This window comes from Aedes albopictus, chromosome 2 (assembly GCF_035046485.1).
Source record: "Aedes albopictus strain Foshan chromosome 2, AalbF5, whole genome shotgun sequence".
Classification (NCBI taxonomy): Eukaryota; Metazoa; Arthropoda; class Insecta; order Diptera; family Culicidae; genus Aedes; species Aedes albopictus.
Window position 1 is genome coordinate 287,933,364 of NC_085137.1, and position 16,095 is coordinate 287,949,458.

General features: G+C 39.8%; 1 protein-coding gene across 1 annotated transcript in view; it reads right to left on the reverse strand.

Moving 5' to 3' along the window:
* The window catches only part of LOC109411119 (uncharacterized), a 46,903-nt gene that overhangs the window by 13,240 nt on the left and 17,568 nt on the right, over positions 1 to 16,095 (reverse strand). Inside the window, exons 2-3 of the mRNA XM_019684574.3 lie at positions 420 to 984; positions 160 to 287 (exon numbers count right to left, since the gene is read on the reverse strand). Of these exons, the coding sequence (XP_019540119.3) occupies positions 160 to 287; positions 420 to 984 (693 nt within the window). The remainder of the gene's footprint in view (positions 1 to 159; positions 288 to 419; positions 985 to 16,095) is intronic.

Here is a 16,095-nt window from a genome sequence, read left to right on the forward strand (position 1 = left end):
TTGTTTGTTTGTTTGTTTGTTTGTTTGTTTGTTTGTTTGTTTGTTTGTTTGTTTGTTTGTTTGTTTGCTAGAACCTTCTAAATCTTAAGTTTCATAGAATATTTCGTTCGTAATATGTTTATCATTCAAACTTATCATATTTTAAATTATTTCACTCACCATCACGTCGTCCCAAACATTTAAAACTGGTATCCGGAATGTGCCCCAGAATCGGATAGTCAACATCTGGTTCACCGGGAAGTGCTTGGCGAAGATTGTACCCTACACCAGCTACTCGAACGCGATCCCTAAACGATGTGTGAACAAGGCAGAAGACATTGATGTTAACATATTCATTCGATTGTTTCTTTTGCATAGTGATGAATGTGCGACAAAGATGGAAAGGATATAATTAAATTTCCGGCCATCAAACCACGTACCTACTACTGTCGAAGCTCTGTCTTTTCTCTCCGGCAGGGTTCCCACTGGCAATTTGTGGCACGCCGCCTCTAGTGTGATCCACAATGTATGGCAAAGACACCGTCTTCTCCGGAGTTGATGCCGAGGACAATTTGAAATTTGTTACAGTATTTTTCTCCAATGCTCCGCTTCCTTTATTGCGATTTCCTGTGGCACCATCAGAATACGAAATTGAGTTGGGTCGATTGAACGTTTCGCCTGATGGTGCCGTTCCAGCTGTCAGCTCGGCTTGTGATAATGATGCCGTTGATGGGCTTTGCTTGAGCAGGAGACTGTCATCGTAAACGGCTTCCATCATGAGCTCCAGATTGGTGCGGAAAATTTCTTCCGGGCTGCGGTGGCCATTGTCGTACAGGATCGAGGAGTAGAACTTGGGAGGAAGGAATATACGCGCCGGCTGTCGCGTGTCAAAACCACCGTTCATCAGCATCTGGAGAACGTCCGGGTTGAGCATGAGTGCCTGCCATGCACTAAATGCATTAGCTTTGTGCACTGTGGATAGTAGCGATATACTAAATACTACACCTGGAAGGAGAAGAGCAGAGTATTTCATATTTAAAATCAATATAATCAAAAAAGATCGAAAACTATTTGAAACCTTTTAATTTTTTTTATTTATATTTTATAACTATTGGTAAACACATGAAACCTATCAATCAACATATGATTTATTTATTGTTTCAAGCCATACTACCGTATCTACTTTAATATACAAGACAGAACCTGTTACCGACAGAGTTTTATTCACACCGTGGCAGCTGCTTATACCTACTGTGCCCAGCCCAATGTCCCGGATCTAATCGGCTGGAATTAAGCATCAGAGCTGTTAACACGATAATCATGTTTTACCGCATCCCACCAACACCGCACGGCGTTGAATGAACCATTTTGAAACGGAATCCCACAGAGCTTGCGGATAAAGTTTATGTGGTTTTTCTGCCCACACATTATGTGTTTCATGTCGTGGAAATCCTTTAATTGGTAGGTAGCTGAAATTAAGATGTTCATTTTAATTATGCTTTGCGGTCATTTCTCCACTTTGACTAGGATTTCAAAATATTACTTTTTTATAAAGCAGAGTTTTTATAGGTATCTCAAAATGCTCCACAAATCAACAATTTCTACAATTCTACAATATCTACAGTTTTGGGGGTATTACTACCAACGATTTTCATAGATTATTCTTTTCCACCATTGAATCCATTTTCGTTGTCCACTCCCTCAAGTTGTGATTCTCACATGGGAACATTACTTGGCATTACAAAACCGAATAAGTACTTTGTCCCTGGCCTACCTTATCTTCGAACAAATTTAAATTTTAGAGATGGAAGTCGCATTTTCACTTGGGGAACTAGATTGGAATGGATTTGAATAGAAAAATAAAATAAAATCAAAGCGTACCGCCCCATGCTCGCCGTTTAAAAAAGCGTGCTTTCTACCACCAGGTTCGCTAGTGTTCAGAATGCACGATAGATGTTTTACAAGCAGGTGCCGTTGATTTTTTTTATAATCCAATGGGTATGAATCAAAAGAAAATGTTCAAAATAACTATAAGTTAATTGTATTATTTCGTTAACCATGGACTTGATCAGAAATTTCTATCACCGATAAAAAATTCTTTCAGAAGCGTATATGAATAATGACAAAGACATTGAAGTTATTCTTTCATTGTTCTACATTTCTATGTTTTCAAACATATTTGTATATTTCATGGAATGATATTCCAGCGACGAACAACCTGAAATCAAAAGATCACAACCTCTTATCCACCTGTCGATCACCAAACGACAACACTGATCAGGGAGGCTGCAAACCCAAGCTATCCATAATCGATTAACAACGATGTAGCAGAAAGATCATAAAACGATTTTATTGGAGAATTGTAACGTGATAGGCTCAGCTCAGCATGTATTGAGTCCAACGTCTGGACTTAATTCCCAATCCAACCAATCCGTTCCATGTTTGTTTCTGCAGTAGGCATCAGTTCACGGATATGTCACCAGCTCAAACCAACATCACACTCTGCCGCTTGTAGGTAGGATATAAAACTGTTCCTTTTATGAAAACAACTTCACGTCCGAGACACCTTTTATGGTTTGTGATTTGTACATGAAAAATACATAAACATAAACATAGCGGTACCCATAGGAAAAATGTGCAGAATGTGACCAAAAGGTTCAGTCAACTGCAGAAACCGTCGGCGATGATGATGAACTCGCATCGAACAGCTAATCAAAAATAACTTCAAGGTCAAAAACGAATAAGCCCGCCATAACCACTATGCAGATGCTAAACATTTGCATAGGAAAACGGTTAGACGGAATCACGAGCCAAACTTGACATGGCGCCCTCTGGGTCACCAGAATGGAATCCCGCTCATCTCGGATGAAAAAAAGAACTGTCGTAAAATGGTAATGGGTTCATATGATAGAGAATATGCTAATTAAATTACACATTGTTCACCTCAGGTGCCGTCTGATGGAAGTGTCAAGCATCATCAACAAGATTTTATGCTGGTGTCTTGTCGCGTGTTTGAAACTATTGCTGACAGTCTGGTTCTTGCCGGAATCGAGGCCTAATCCATTAACGGCAATTTATAATATATGAAGATACTTAACCACAAGGGTACCGTTGGATCCTTGGGGCAAAGGGAGATTTCTGCAATTAATCATATGGGTATTCCAAAATTGTTCAAATGCATCATGATTTAAGATGGTGAAGTTGCGACATCATCTTGGGCTTTGAAGCGAACGCCTTAAAATCGGATTCGGGCTCAATTTTAGAGACCATCTAAACTGAAAATTTGATCAATTGGTACACCAACGCATCTCACGGTGAGTTGTGTAGAACAACTTTATAAACAAAAAAAAAAAGTTAACCTAAAATTCAGCAAATCTAAACCTTGGACCTATAACTGTCATTTTTGCGGTATGGGTTAAAAAATGTGTGGGGGGCTCTTGAGTAACTTTTTTTTGTTGCGTCGCTTAATTATCTTTGATTGCCTTCCATATACTCCCAACTTCATATCTAAATCTAGATCATGATGGCGAGGGCTGCTTTTGCGAGTCAAAGAATGTGTGGAAAAACAATCAGATCAGTCGACGCACCAAAATCCAAATTTTCAGCTCGAACGTGAAATCTGTGCTACTATACGCCAGTGAAACCTGGTGTGTATCAGTGGAGAACACTAAACAGCTGCAGGTCTTCATCAATAGATGCCTGCTGTATATATTAGATCTCCAACGTGGAGCGCCATCGTCGATGTCATCGAAAGCCGATAGTGACAGAAATTCGGGAGAGAAAGTGGAGGTGGGTTGGCCATACTCTACGTCTACGCAGGGACGGAAACGAAATCTGCAAGCAAGCGTTAGATTGGAACCCAACAGGACATCGCAGCAGAGGTAGACCCAGAGGCTCATACCGGCACAGCCTCTACAACGAAATCAAGCAAGTCTACAGAAATTTGACCTGGCCACGGTAAGTACAAAAAACGTATGCTTTAGTACGTACGAGGACTTAAAATTCGAGGACCGTCAGAAGAAGATTAACCTACAATAGTACATTACATGGTTGGCTGCTGGTTGGTATGAAATTTCTACAGCAACCATCCAAAATTCTTGGAGGAAACTAATTGATTGTTTGCCTTATGACATTTCTGATGGAGATGCGACAGAAGATCAGTAGGTCAGCTCCAGAGGCACGTTCTTTTCCATTTAGGAAATTTGTGCCATGACGAGATTTCGTCATCTGTCCTCCACAAAGACCATTTTACATTTACAAGAAGAATCGCTTGAAGAGGCCAAGGACGAAGGCAACAGTTTTATCGATACTTGTACTCATGAAGGTCCAGAGTTCAGCGATGCTATTAAGTCACTTGATTGCGTTATTCGGTTTATGAAACATGATGCTGCAGAAGTCTGACGACTGAATGCTCTCCGCACAAAAATGGTTGAGGCAGAATGGCTAAATCGAACATGTTGAAGATTTTTTAAATATTTTCGTTTCGTATGAAATAAATTGTATTTTTTTATAAAGTAAATAATACTTATTTTAATTTACATTATCACGAACTCCAATATCCATCCAGAAGCCCCTCGAGGGTAAATAACTTATGTCAAATCTGACGGTTGATTCCGATTTAAGGACAGACTTGTTAGAATCCCAAAATGGCCGCCACAATGGCCGACTTTGGCCCCTACTTACGATTTTGAAGGCACAAATCTCTTCGTAAACAAAACCAGCGCACCTGATCTTCTTATTTTCAGCTTATTTCAAATGAGCAAGAACGAAGTAATAAAATCCACAAAAATGAACACTATCCGAGCAGGAGAAAATGACTGAAGAATAACTAACTCAGGTATGGAAAACCGAATACCGTAATCCGGGGTATCATTGATCAGCGGGGTAACATTGATCGGCTTGACCCACCTCATGAAATGTTCAAACAAGCATTTTACATTGAATCAGTTTCTACTATGGAATGGTATATCGTAATCTGCTATCATTTAGCTATTAAATGACATGCAATTTATGAAAATTGAATTTCATAAACATTGAATTAAATCGATTTTTTCATAACTGTGTCTCGTAACGCAATGAGATACATTGTCAAACATTCATGCTTGGCGTGAATACTAGATACAATATGAGGTTCGAAATCACTGTATTACTTCAATATGATATCCTAGAGTTGGATTTAATAAATGAAACTTCTATGGAAATGCGATTTTGCAATAAAATATACGATTTATTAAAAGTCGGCTATCAATTCCTTAAGCCATTGCCTACCTTTAGACGTTATTCGTGGTTTAGAGGATTTTGATCCTAAAATAACTTAAAAAGTGTATTATTTGTAAGAATTTGGACAACATATTCGAAATCGGCGACCCCGAATTTAGTATGTGAGGGTATTTTCAACACAAATGAACACTGATCACTGACATGATCAATGTTACCCCAAATCAGCACAATCAAAAATTAGATTAAAAAACCTATTTAAACATGTTTTAAAGTTTTACAATACTTTTTCGAGTAGCTTAACACATACTCAGAGGGCCAGTACTTCTTTTAAAAATATAAAATTGTTGTAGTGTTGAATTGGTCGGGGTTCTGCTAAACCGAACCAAAGACCATTTTTTGAAAAATTTAGTTTTCTTAACCATTACATGAAGAATATGATGATCTTCTTTCCGTGTAAAAATCCAGTAGTTCTGCCAGCTATTCGTGGAGTAAATTCAAAATTTCCGTTTGGCAGAACATACAAAAAATAAAATTGCATCCAACCAGAGTGAACTGTAAACTATTCCATAGAATCAGCGAAATATTTTAGTTTTGGTACAGATGATGTACATTTCAAGTTTTCTTCATCGCCGTCAGATTTCTAACTTCTAACCGACTCATAGTAACAATCTGTGAGAGAATTTAACACGTAAAGAAAAATACGGGTGTCGGAGGATCCAATAATGTTTCGATGGCGTTGATCGCCATTTTTCCAAATCACATTCAGCCAGACCGAACCAAATCCACTGCATTTAAAAATCAATTTATTCTCAACAATACAAAAATGAACTGGTTTTGAATAGATGCGTTATGTCGATACACCTCATACTGATTATTTAACCCAGGAGCCGTCATTGAACAACAAGGCAAATAAGAATAATAAAGCTTGAAAACCCCCAAACACTTAGTTCACTTTGGCTAGTAGAATAACTAGCCACAGAAGTCAAATGCCGCGACTGTTCATGTGACTAACATCTAGTTTGCCACGTCCTTACAGCGTCAGCAGCGGTACTAGAAGTTTCAAGTTAAATTTGTTTACCAAAACAAAAGGTCCTCTTCAAGATGGCCATTTAAAAATAGTAAGTTATTGCAACTAAAGTTATTAAAATAATTAAATTAGAAAAGTGACTACAGCGCCATTGGAGTTCTAGTGTATTTCTATTCTTTGGCTGATCGAAAATTGGCGTTTTCACGAAAACCATTCTTGAGAAGAATGTTTGAAACTTGATTCAGACGTAACGACCGACCTTCAGCTAGTTAAAATGACCTAGAGGTAACGCGCTTGGTAATCACTTAAATGATCCAAGTTCAAATCTCTTTCATATTTTAGAAAACTTTTTTGTACCTGGTTCACTTTGGCAGAACATTTTCATGGTTTTCTTCGACCAGCATAAATTTGAAGTACACAAATTGCTCCACCTTCACATCTCAGGATCTTAGAACATGCACGGACATCATTTGGCATAATTTTTTTTTTCTTTTTTTTTCGGATGGCCCACCTCATACCCATACACATTTTTTGTAGCGTGGAAGGTTTATGAGCAGATATCTTTTGATAATATTTTACAACAGCTTCAGAGAGTTCCCTTTAATCGTACTCTACTTCCGTGTATGCCCATCCAGTTCTCTCTATTCTATTGGTCTCATTTTAAAAAATTCTGAGCAGAGTCTTTTGAAGTGTCGTAGGTTGTTGGTACGTTGTGCATCTTCAGGCAATTGGTTGAATAAACTATATCCTTTGTAAAGCAACGAATTTTGCGTGCATGTTTTTCTGTAGTTCGGTAGTCTGAGGCTTCCAGCATATCTTGTTTCATATCGATGCATATCCGATCCATAACATGCAGTACTCGTTAAATATTGGGGTGCCATTCCATTGACAACTCGGAAAATGAACACTAACGTATTGAATTCGATCCGTTGACGTATTGACATCCATTGAAGACAGTTCAACATAATTACCCGTGGAGTCAGCCGTTCGCATTGCAGAATTAGCCGCATTACCTTGTTTTGTAGAATTTGCATTCGTTTTAATTGTGTTTTTGAAGCCAGAAACTGGATAGAAGCACAATAGTCGAAGTGGGGAGCGGTGATCGTCTTATACAATGTCACTTTAGCATCAAATGGGAGATAACGGCTAACTCGGCATAAAACTCCAAATTTTTGGGCAGCTTTTTTAATCGAATAGTTAATGTGTTCACAGAAATTCAGTTTTTCATCCAGCATTACTCCAAGATACTTCATCGATTTTACCCGTTCCACAACTTCTTCATCTATACGCAGTTCACCTGTGCAACCCGTTTGTGACCTCGTTGTTACGATCATATATTTTGTCTTTGCTATATTAAGTTTCAACTTTTTCCACTTCAACCATTCTGAAAAGTACCGTAGTTCTTCGTTCATAACTTGAAAGCACTCTGTACTCTGTGCTACTCCCTTCAAAAAACAATACTGTGTCGTCGGCAAAGAGATTCACCTCCACTCGATGTAGCACCCGCTTCAAATCGTTTATATATAGAATGAATAACAGTGGTCCAAGAACACTACCCTGAGGAACACCAAGGTCCACGGCTGTCTCAGATGATACCGATTTATTATATCTTGTAACTTGGGTGCGGTTCTCCAAATAGCTACTGAACCACTTCAGTGCAATCCCTTGGATCCCATACCGCTTCAAGACATCTCTCAACTTTGATCGATCAATGATTTCGAATGCTCTCTTCAGATCAACAAACACTGCCATGACTATTTTCCCTCGTTCAATAGACTGCTTCCACTTCAACAACAGCAAATTCAACGCAGTTTCACATGAATGATGCTTCCTGAATCCTGACTGCTCCTCGAGAATTATTCCATTGTTATCCACATAGTTCATTATCTGCTCCTTAGCCAATGTTTCCAGTATCTTCTCATATAGTGGCAACATATTTATTGGTCTGTAGTCTTCTGGTCGCATAGATTTTGGAACTTTCGGAATAGGAATCACCAAGGTTTTTTTCCACGTAGCAGGAAAAACACCATTCTGCAAGGATTTATTAACAACTTCTAGCAGCAAAAGTTTAATCACATCAAATGAATCCAGTAACACTCGTTTCGTCACGTTCTCAACTCCTGCACACTCTTTCAGCGCATGAACTGTTTAATGCAACTTAGCAACTGTAATCGGCTCAAACCTACAAAATCTCGTATTCATCTCGGTGTCCTCGGCTCTTGCTCTGTGCCTGCACAATACACATGTACCGCCTATAAAATAAAAACATGGGTGGGAAGGGCTGAGCTGGGAGGGCTTCCGCCGTTTACATTTCACACTATTTTGAGACCTCTGTGCTACCATACAACGCGTCCTCTCTGATTCATGTAAAGGATTGTGAGTGATATCGATTTCAACTTTATAGACACGAGATTTTTTATCACATTCCGACTGGTTTTCTCTGAAACAAAGAAACACAGTCAGCCACACTGAACTATAAACCATATTCCAATGTTTTTGTTCAGCCAGAGTGAACTGAGTGCAAAGTAAGTTAGAAATTAAGTGTTATTATATCGATGATTTTAAATAATTTACATTTATTCTTCATCTCTGATGGTTAATAAAGGCTTGTAAGTTACATATGTGCGAAAAAGTTTCAAATAATCTTAGCTGTTGTTTATTTCTGAGTGGTTGAACTTTAAGCTTAATTATCTCGGAAAAAACTTTTTGGCGCTTAGTTCGGTTTAGCAGAACCCCGGCCAATTGTTCTGCCGCAGTCATACGTTCTTCCGAATTATTTCGTTGTTTATGCAAGTTTTCTACCGAATTTATTGTTGCAACTGTTGATAATTGGTAGAGTTTTGTGTCTACTATCGCTTTCACGTGAAATACTCAAACGTGTCTTCAAGTTGTGCCGAAAGGATGACCGAAAAGAAATCAGCACCCTATAATGATTGGGAGAAATGTGGAAAATGCTCGATCGTCATATACACAGATTTGGCATTGTATACTGTGTGCAATGGACCGTGCGGCAACTCTTTCCACGCTGCTTGCATCGGTATGAATATGAATAATCTTCGAACTCTAACGAATGGTACGATGTGGATGTGTCCCCAATGTTTACCGGCATTCAATGAATGGAAGACCAACCAACGAAAATCGTCGCCAAGATCGTCGCCTACCGTGGACATAAGTCAACTACACTCCGAGATCGTAGAATTGAAGACCCAGGTATCGTTAATAGTGGATTCATTGCAACGATCGATCACGGATGATACACCTCCCGCCAATGGACTATTGCGCCATTCTACTCCTATCGCTTCTGCAGAGACGAGTGCAACACCAACAATGGGTACGGCTACCTACAACAGCGATGCGCAGCGCGATACGACTGGGAAGCATGACGTTCAAACGACAATGTACGATGGTTGTTTCTCGTTGCTGTTGACCAATATTGACAACGCTGTTACGGAGCACGATATAGAAGCCATGGTTTCTCGATGTTTGGGTGCTCCGACTCGAGACTGCCTGAACGTGACCAAATTAGTTTCGAAACGCACAGATTTGCATCTGTTAGATTTTATCTCCTTCAAAGTCACTCTAGAAGATCGATGGAAGGATTCGGCTTTGCGTAAATCGACCTGGCCTGATGGAATAGTGTTTCGAGAATTTGAACGCCGTACACGATATGTTTGGAAGCCATGAATATGATCAAGCAGAAGTTATTTTTCTATGTTTTTTTGTTGAACTTCAATGTAATCAGATGAAAAAGTTTTTCTGTCTATTTTGATGTATGTTAGTTTTACGTTTGTCCTGCAGTTGATAAAATAATGTTATGTAATGTTCTTAATACAACAGTCTGTGCAACTTTATAGTTGAAGATGTAGCAATAAAATAAAAAAAAAATATAAAACATCTAACGTTTACTTTAACAAGAGAATTATTCAAGAAGAATAGAAAAAGAAAATTCTGATCAATGTTACCCCGGATTACGGTACCTACAACCTGAATGAGGTATTAAGTAGCCCTGCATAAGAGGTAAAATACCCAAAATAACAACTGGTGTGTATTGTGTTCATAACGCGTGAATAATGGCATCAGGTATGGTAATACCTAAATAATAATCGGAGATTGTTCCATAAAAATAGCGATTTTTTCATAATTGAATAATACCTCAAGCAGTCCTTAACACCAAGCCAATAACTCGTTGAGGTATTTCATCAATACCTTCAAAATACCAAAATAAGTTATTTTCAATACCTGGATAACCGACCAATACCTTGTCTTGGTATGATACCTGACTTTGGTATGGTCCAGTTATGTGGCAGTTATTCATTCCTGCTCGGGTACCGTAATCCGGGGTCAAATTGATCATTTGAAAACAACTTTTGCGGATATCAGTGCCAATTCATATATTGCCAAAAGAATTTCTGTAAAACCAGTACCCTGTGAATCTCCATGGAACCATGTGACAGAATTTTGTTCAACAAATTTTAACTTTATGTTAAATAACTCCAAATATCAAAAAATTGGAAATGTCACTTTGGGGCGAAATTGATCAGGGTACACAATTAAGCATCGTGAAACAACTTTTGACCCCGGGAGTCGAACGCGCCGGCCCAGAAGGAGCCGAGCCCAAGCCCCAAGCTGCTGGTCCAGCCAACGGCAGCTTCCGGGGTGGGCTCACAAGGCCTCTTTTGACTCCCGGGTCCCAGGGCGTTTCGGATGGGGAAGTTTTCGGTGGGGTTTGACCTAAAAAGTGATTCGAATTACTTACAGATTTATTAACTTCTGAAGAGGGCGTCGCGCAGTGGCTGGTGAAGCGACGGAACACGGATCTCGTCCATCATGTCGCCGGCCGGTTTACGGTTACCGTAGAGCGGTACAGGGTAGGCGACCGGAGTGCGCCGTTCTTCTGCGCCGCCGGTGATGCGGGCGTCCAGCTGATGCTAACAGGGCCGTCGTTAGGGTCCCCGACGGCGACCAGGTGAACACCAAGGGGTGTTGGTGGCTTGGTTTGAGGGTGAATCTCGTCCTAGGTTTCCCCGAAGGCGCGTTGGTAAACTCTTCGTGTGCCGGACGGGACAACCTTGAGGTGCCAGGCGGAGGTGATCGGACGATCGTCCGGGGACCGGGGTTGATCCGGAGGCTTGGCGAGGTGATCGACGATTGGCCGAGGAGCGACGCGGCCGGCAGGCCGTAGCGGTTCGGCAAAATAACTGCCCACGTGATCTCCGCGTGTCGTCTGACTCGGAGGTGCTTCGCTCAGTCCGGTGGTCGTGGTATTCTGACCGGACAAACCGATCGACGATAAGGTGAGCAGCGAAGGAATGTCCGCCGGTGCCGGCGGGTTGTCTTGAGCTAGCGGCTGCTACAGCCCATCCACCGTACAAAATTCACTTATTCACCCACGAGGCTGAAATAGCTGCCCAGATCGGAGGTCCAAACGTGGTAACACCGATCTACCGAATCTGGCACTTCTGCCTCCAAGCACGAGTCGCGAATAAATGCCTCCGAACACTTCTTGTCGACACCTCGCAGACCCATCGCCAGATGTTCTCTTCGGCTTTCTCTCAACGCTCTGTCTTTCCGCCCCCATCGCCGCATGCTTCAGGCGGCTGCTGAGAACTCACCACCTCTTAATTGCGCGTTGGCGTAACGCGGCGCGCATTGAGTCGATACGCACGACGCCCACTCTTCGAATCGACCGTTGGAGTAACTATAGAATCGTTTCCCTACATTCCCCACTATAAGCACTAAGTTACCGTTCGGTAACAATCGGTTGGAAAAGAAAATTTCCTTCTCCGCTTGTTATTATTATTAGCTTTATTAGGGAGATTTACAGCCCGAGGCTGGTTCTTCTCCGCTTAATTTTGCTATTCTAAGCCCGAATAAAGCGTTTAAAATCTTATAACTAGTGAATTTAAAACTCAAAATGCAAAATTAAATTTTTAAATTCCCCCTTAAACGCCTAAAGGTAGGCAATTTCATTTGAAATAAGTGATTTCTATCACACTAAATGACTATTTCATCATAAAATGAACTTTTTTATAACTATTTCATGTTCTGATTGGCTACATAACTTCCCAACCAAGGCTCCACAAAAATGTTAAAACAGAGAATTTACGGGAAGTCCTATTAGCAATCGATTGTTTAGTAGCGATGATTTCAGCTAAATGAGAAATACATTGCAAATTCCTTGAAAAAATAAGGCAAAAGTAACTTTTTTCCAAAAATTCTACACTCTACAGTCTTTTTTCCAAAAATTCTACAGTCTACACTCATGTCTAGACAGCTACGAACCAGATGACGTAGAAAGTTTAAGATCATTACGACGCTTAAGAGTTCCTAGTATGGAATTACAATCTAGTACCCGAATGATCAATTTCAACCCCGCTGATCAATTTGACCCCGGTTTACGGTACTGGTGATCACGAAAGGATGTACGTGCATTGCATACTGTTAAGCGTTTTAGAGAGTTTGGAATAATCAACTCGATTATTTTAGCATAAACCTACTTCAAGCTAATACAATTTAATTTAAAATGGAGCATTTCATTTGAAGTATGGATCTCCGTTGACAATTTACTCAATCAAGCGATGTAATCAGAGTTATAGCTTAAAATACGCGGGGGTGTCCATCTTTACTGCCAACCAGAAAAGCCACACGGTTTACAATTCATTATTTTCCCACAATTAAGTGATTCTACCTGCGGTAAATGGTTAAAACACGTTGTGCATACGCTAAAGTTTCAAAAGTACTGATAACATTGGTCATATGATATATTAATATGTTAATATGATACATAATAAGTTATTCTCAGCTTTACATACCTAACGTGCACATTTGCTTAGGGTGTCCGTCATGATAAGCAACAGATTGTGTTGTAGGGGGATTAGGGGCATAATGGACACCCGGGGCGAAATGGACACCCCTGTTTTTGCCGAAACCGTTGACTTTTACATAAAACTTTTAATGCATAAGTGTTAAGGAGATTTAGCAATGGATAAAGTATTATTTTTTTGATCAGAATTTACTCAAAATAGCAGTTTCAATGTTGTAGTCGATTCGGGGCGAAATAAACACTGGCAATTATTAATGGATGTACGCTCGTTGCATACTGTTAGGCGTTTTAGTGAGATTGGAAAAAATCAATCCGATTATTTTAGCCTAAAATTTATTAAATTAACTTTGATGTTATGTAAACTCGTCTAAGATGGAGTATTATATCTGTTACATTGATCTCCGTAGGCAAATTACTTAACTGGTCGATGTTATCAAAGATACAGCATAAAATATGCAGGGGTGTCCATTATGCCCCGATGAGTGTCCATTTCGCCCCGTACCTTTCCTGCCAGCCTAAAAAACACACGGTTTACAATTTATTATTTCTTCACAATAATGAAATTCTACCTGCTTTAAATGATTGAAATACGAAGGAAACAAGTTAAAGTTGTAAGCCAACTGATAATATGTTAAGATTTTGTCCGTTATAAAGGCCTAACATACTCATTTGCTTAGGGTGTCCATTATGCCCCTAATCCCCCTATAAAGTGAAAAAGCACCAGGTTTTGTCACATGTGGAGCAGCAACACGTGGTGTCATAAATGTCCAAAGTTCAAAAATGTAACCGAAAAGTCACGAGGAAAACTAACCAAAAGTTTGTGTTTGGAGAAAAAAAAACAATTTTCAGAACGTTTCCGAAACAGCATTGGATCGCATAAAAAGGAACATTCTTCCTGACATAGATTAAAAAAAACTGGTGCTAAAAATATGTACTCAATGGTACCTTCAAATATACAAAAACGATTCACTTTAGAAGATAAATTTGAATATTACACTGCATCATTACCGATACGATCAACATAGGCGAACGGACATATTTATTATGGACACAGTGACGCGCCAATATTTTTTGCACATTCACGGCAGAAATAAATAAATAGAAAAGTCCAAAATATATTGGCGTAATACGTCTCTATGCCAATACGAAGTTTGTGTAGCGGCTCGCGTTCGCGTAACATTACCAAATTTCTCTCTAAAACAAAAGCTCTCATTTTTGAGTAGCGCCCATGCCGCACAGGGACTGTGTTGGAAACACACATTTTTTTAAATTGCTCGCACGCTCACATTTTTGCAAAATATCAATATTTTTCGGTATTTGAAGGTGGTTTATAAACCCAGTGAGGTTGCCATGTCGAAATAATTGCAAAATACATGCTCATGTGAGCGTACGAGCAATTTTAAAAAAATGTGTGTTTCCAACACAGTCATGTGCGGCACGGATGTTTACTAAAAATGTGCAGGCCGAACACATTTTTGAGCGTAGCCGTTTTTGCGTGTTGAAAAAAAACTTCAAAAACAGCACAAAAGGAAACGAACACCGGCTGCTACACTGCCGTGAATCGCAAGTCGGTCCCATATGTAAAAAGTAGGCATTGAGAAAATGGCCTCTGAAGTTTTCAAATTCGATTTCTATGTGAAACTCTAAAAAATCGCCATGAACTGAAAACTTCTGCAATCATCATGAAGCTTTCACACATTGCTTCAAACATGAACACGTAACAGTGAAAAATATAAAACTGGCTAAAACAATGTTAGGTTTTGTACTAGAGGGTACACTAGTTCGTAATGGGACTGACTTGCGATTACATTTCATTATGGGACAATCTGACTTAATGTTGTTTTTCAATTTCACTGAACAAACTATATATTTTTATTTATGCAGCTGAAAGATCATCCGAAGAAAGATCGAAAACGGCCATTAACTCATTTTTGCCCAAAATGCAGATGGGACTGACTTGCGATTCACGGCAGTACAGAAAACGCAACGTATAGCTAAGTATTGCACTATTTGCTTTACCGAAATGTGTAGAGGGTAACAACACGTTTGCACAAAAACTCAACGACGCAGCAATGTTCTTCAAATTGTTAAGGGTAATCATATCAATGCGGTGATTCAGTAATAGGTGTGTATACACCTATTGTGTATGCTTTTGGATGTGTATACTTAATGTGTATATGTGTATACCTAATGAGTAAGGAATCCTATGAAAACGGTACCTTATCATTGTCTAACATTAGAAGACCATGCATTATCAATGCGCCAAAATCATTATGTAAGAAAAGCCTGCCTTTCGATGGTCTCTCTCTCTTCTTGGCGTAACGTCCTCATTGGGACAAAGCCTGCTTCTCAGCTTAGTGTTCTATGAGCACTTCCACAGTTATTAACTGAGAGCTTCCTCTGCCAATGACCATTTTGCATGTGTATATCGTGTGGCAGGCACGAAGATACTCTATGCCCAAGGAAGTCAAGGAAATTTCCTTTACGAAAAGATCCTGGACCGACCGGGAATCGAACCCGTCACCCTCAGCATGGTCATGCTGAATACCCGTGCGTTTACCGCCTCGGCTATATGGGCCCTTCGATGGGCCTTTCGATGGTCTAACCTTGATAAAGAAAAATTGTAGTTTGACCACAAGATACACAATTAAGGACATAGTTCCAGGGGTTTCAAAATGGCAGCGAGTATGGCAGCCACTCACCCCCTTACACCTTTCCTCCCCTCACCACAGTCATTGAGTAGCACGGAAGTTGGCGAACAAATTATCAATTCTTGCTTACCTTCTGGAAATGCACTCAGGTTGCTACTTGTTGTAGCCAAGTATAATTCCTGTCCGTCGGGAAGCACTACATTGCATTTTTCACATTGTTTTCACAATTTCGTGCCAAAATGTTAGCACTCACTGAACTTTTTATCGTACTTGTCGAAGTCGCCCATTTCTTAAAATCACTTTTTATTAATCTTCCAAACAACGTAGCACTCTGAAAACTTAATCGATTATTGGAAACTATTCACACTTTCACCTAATCAACCGTTTGTCGCGAA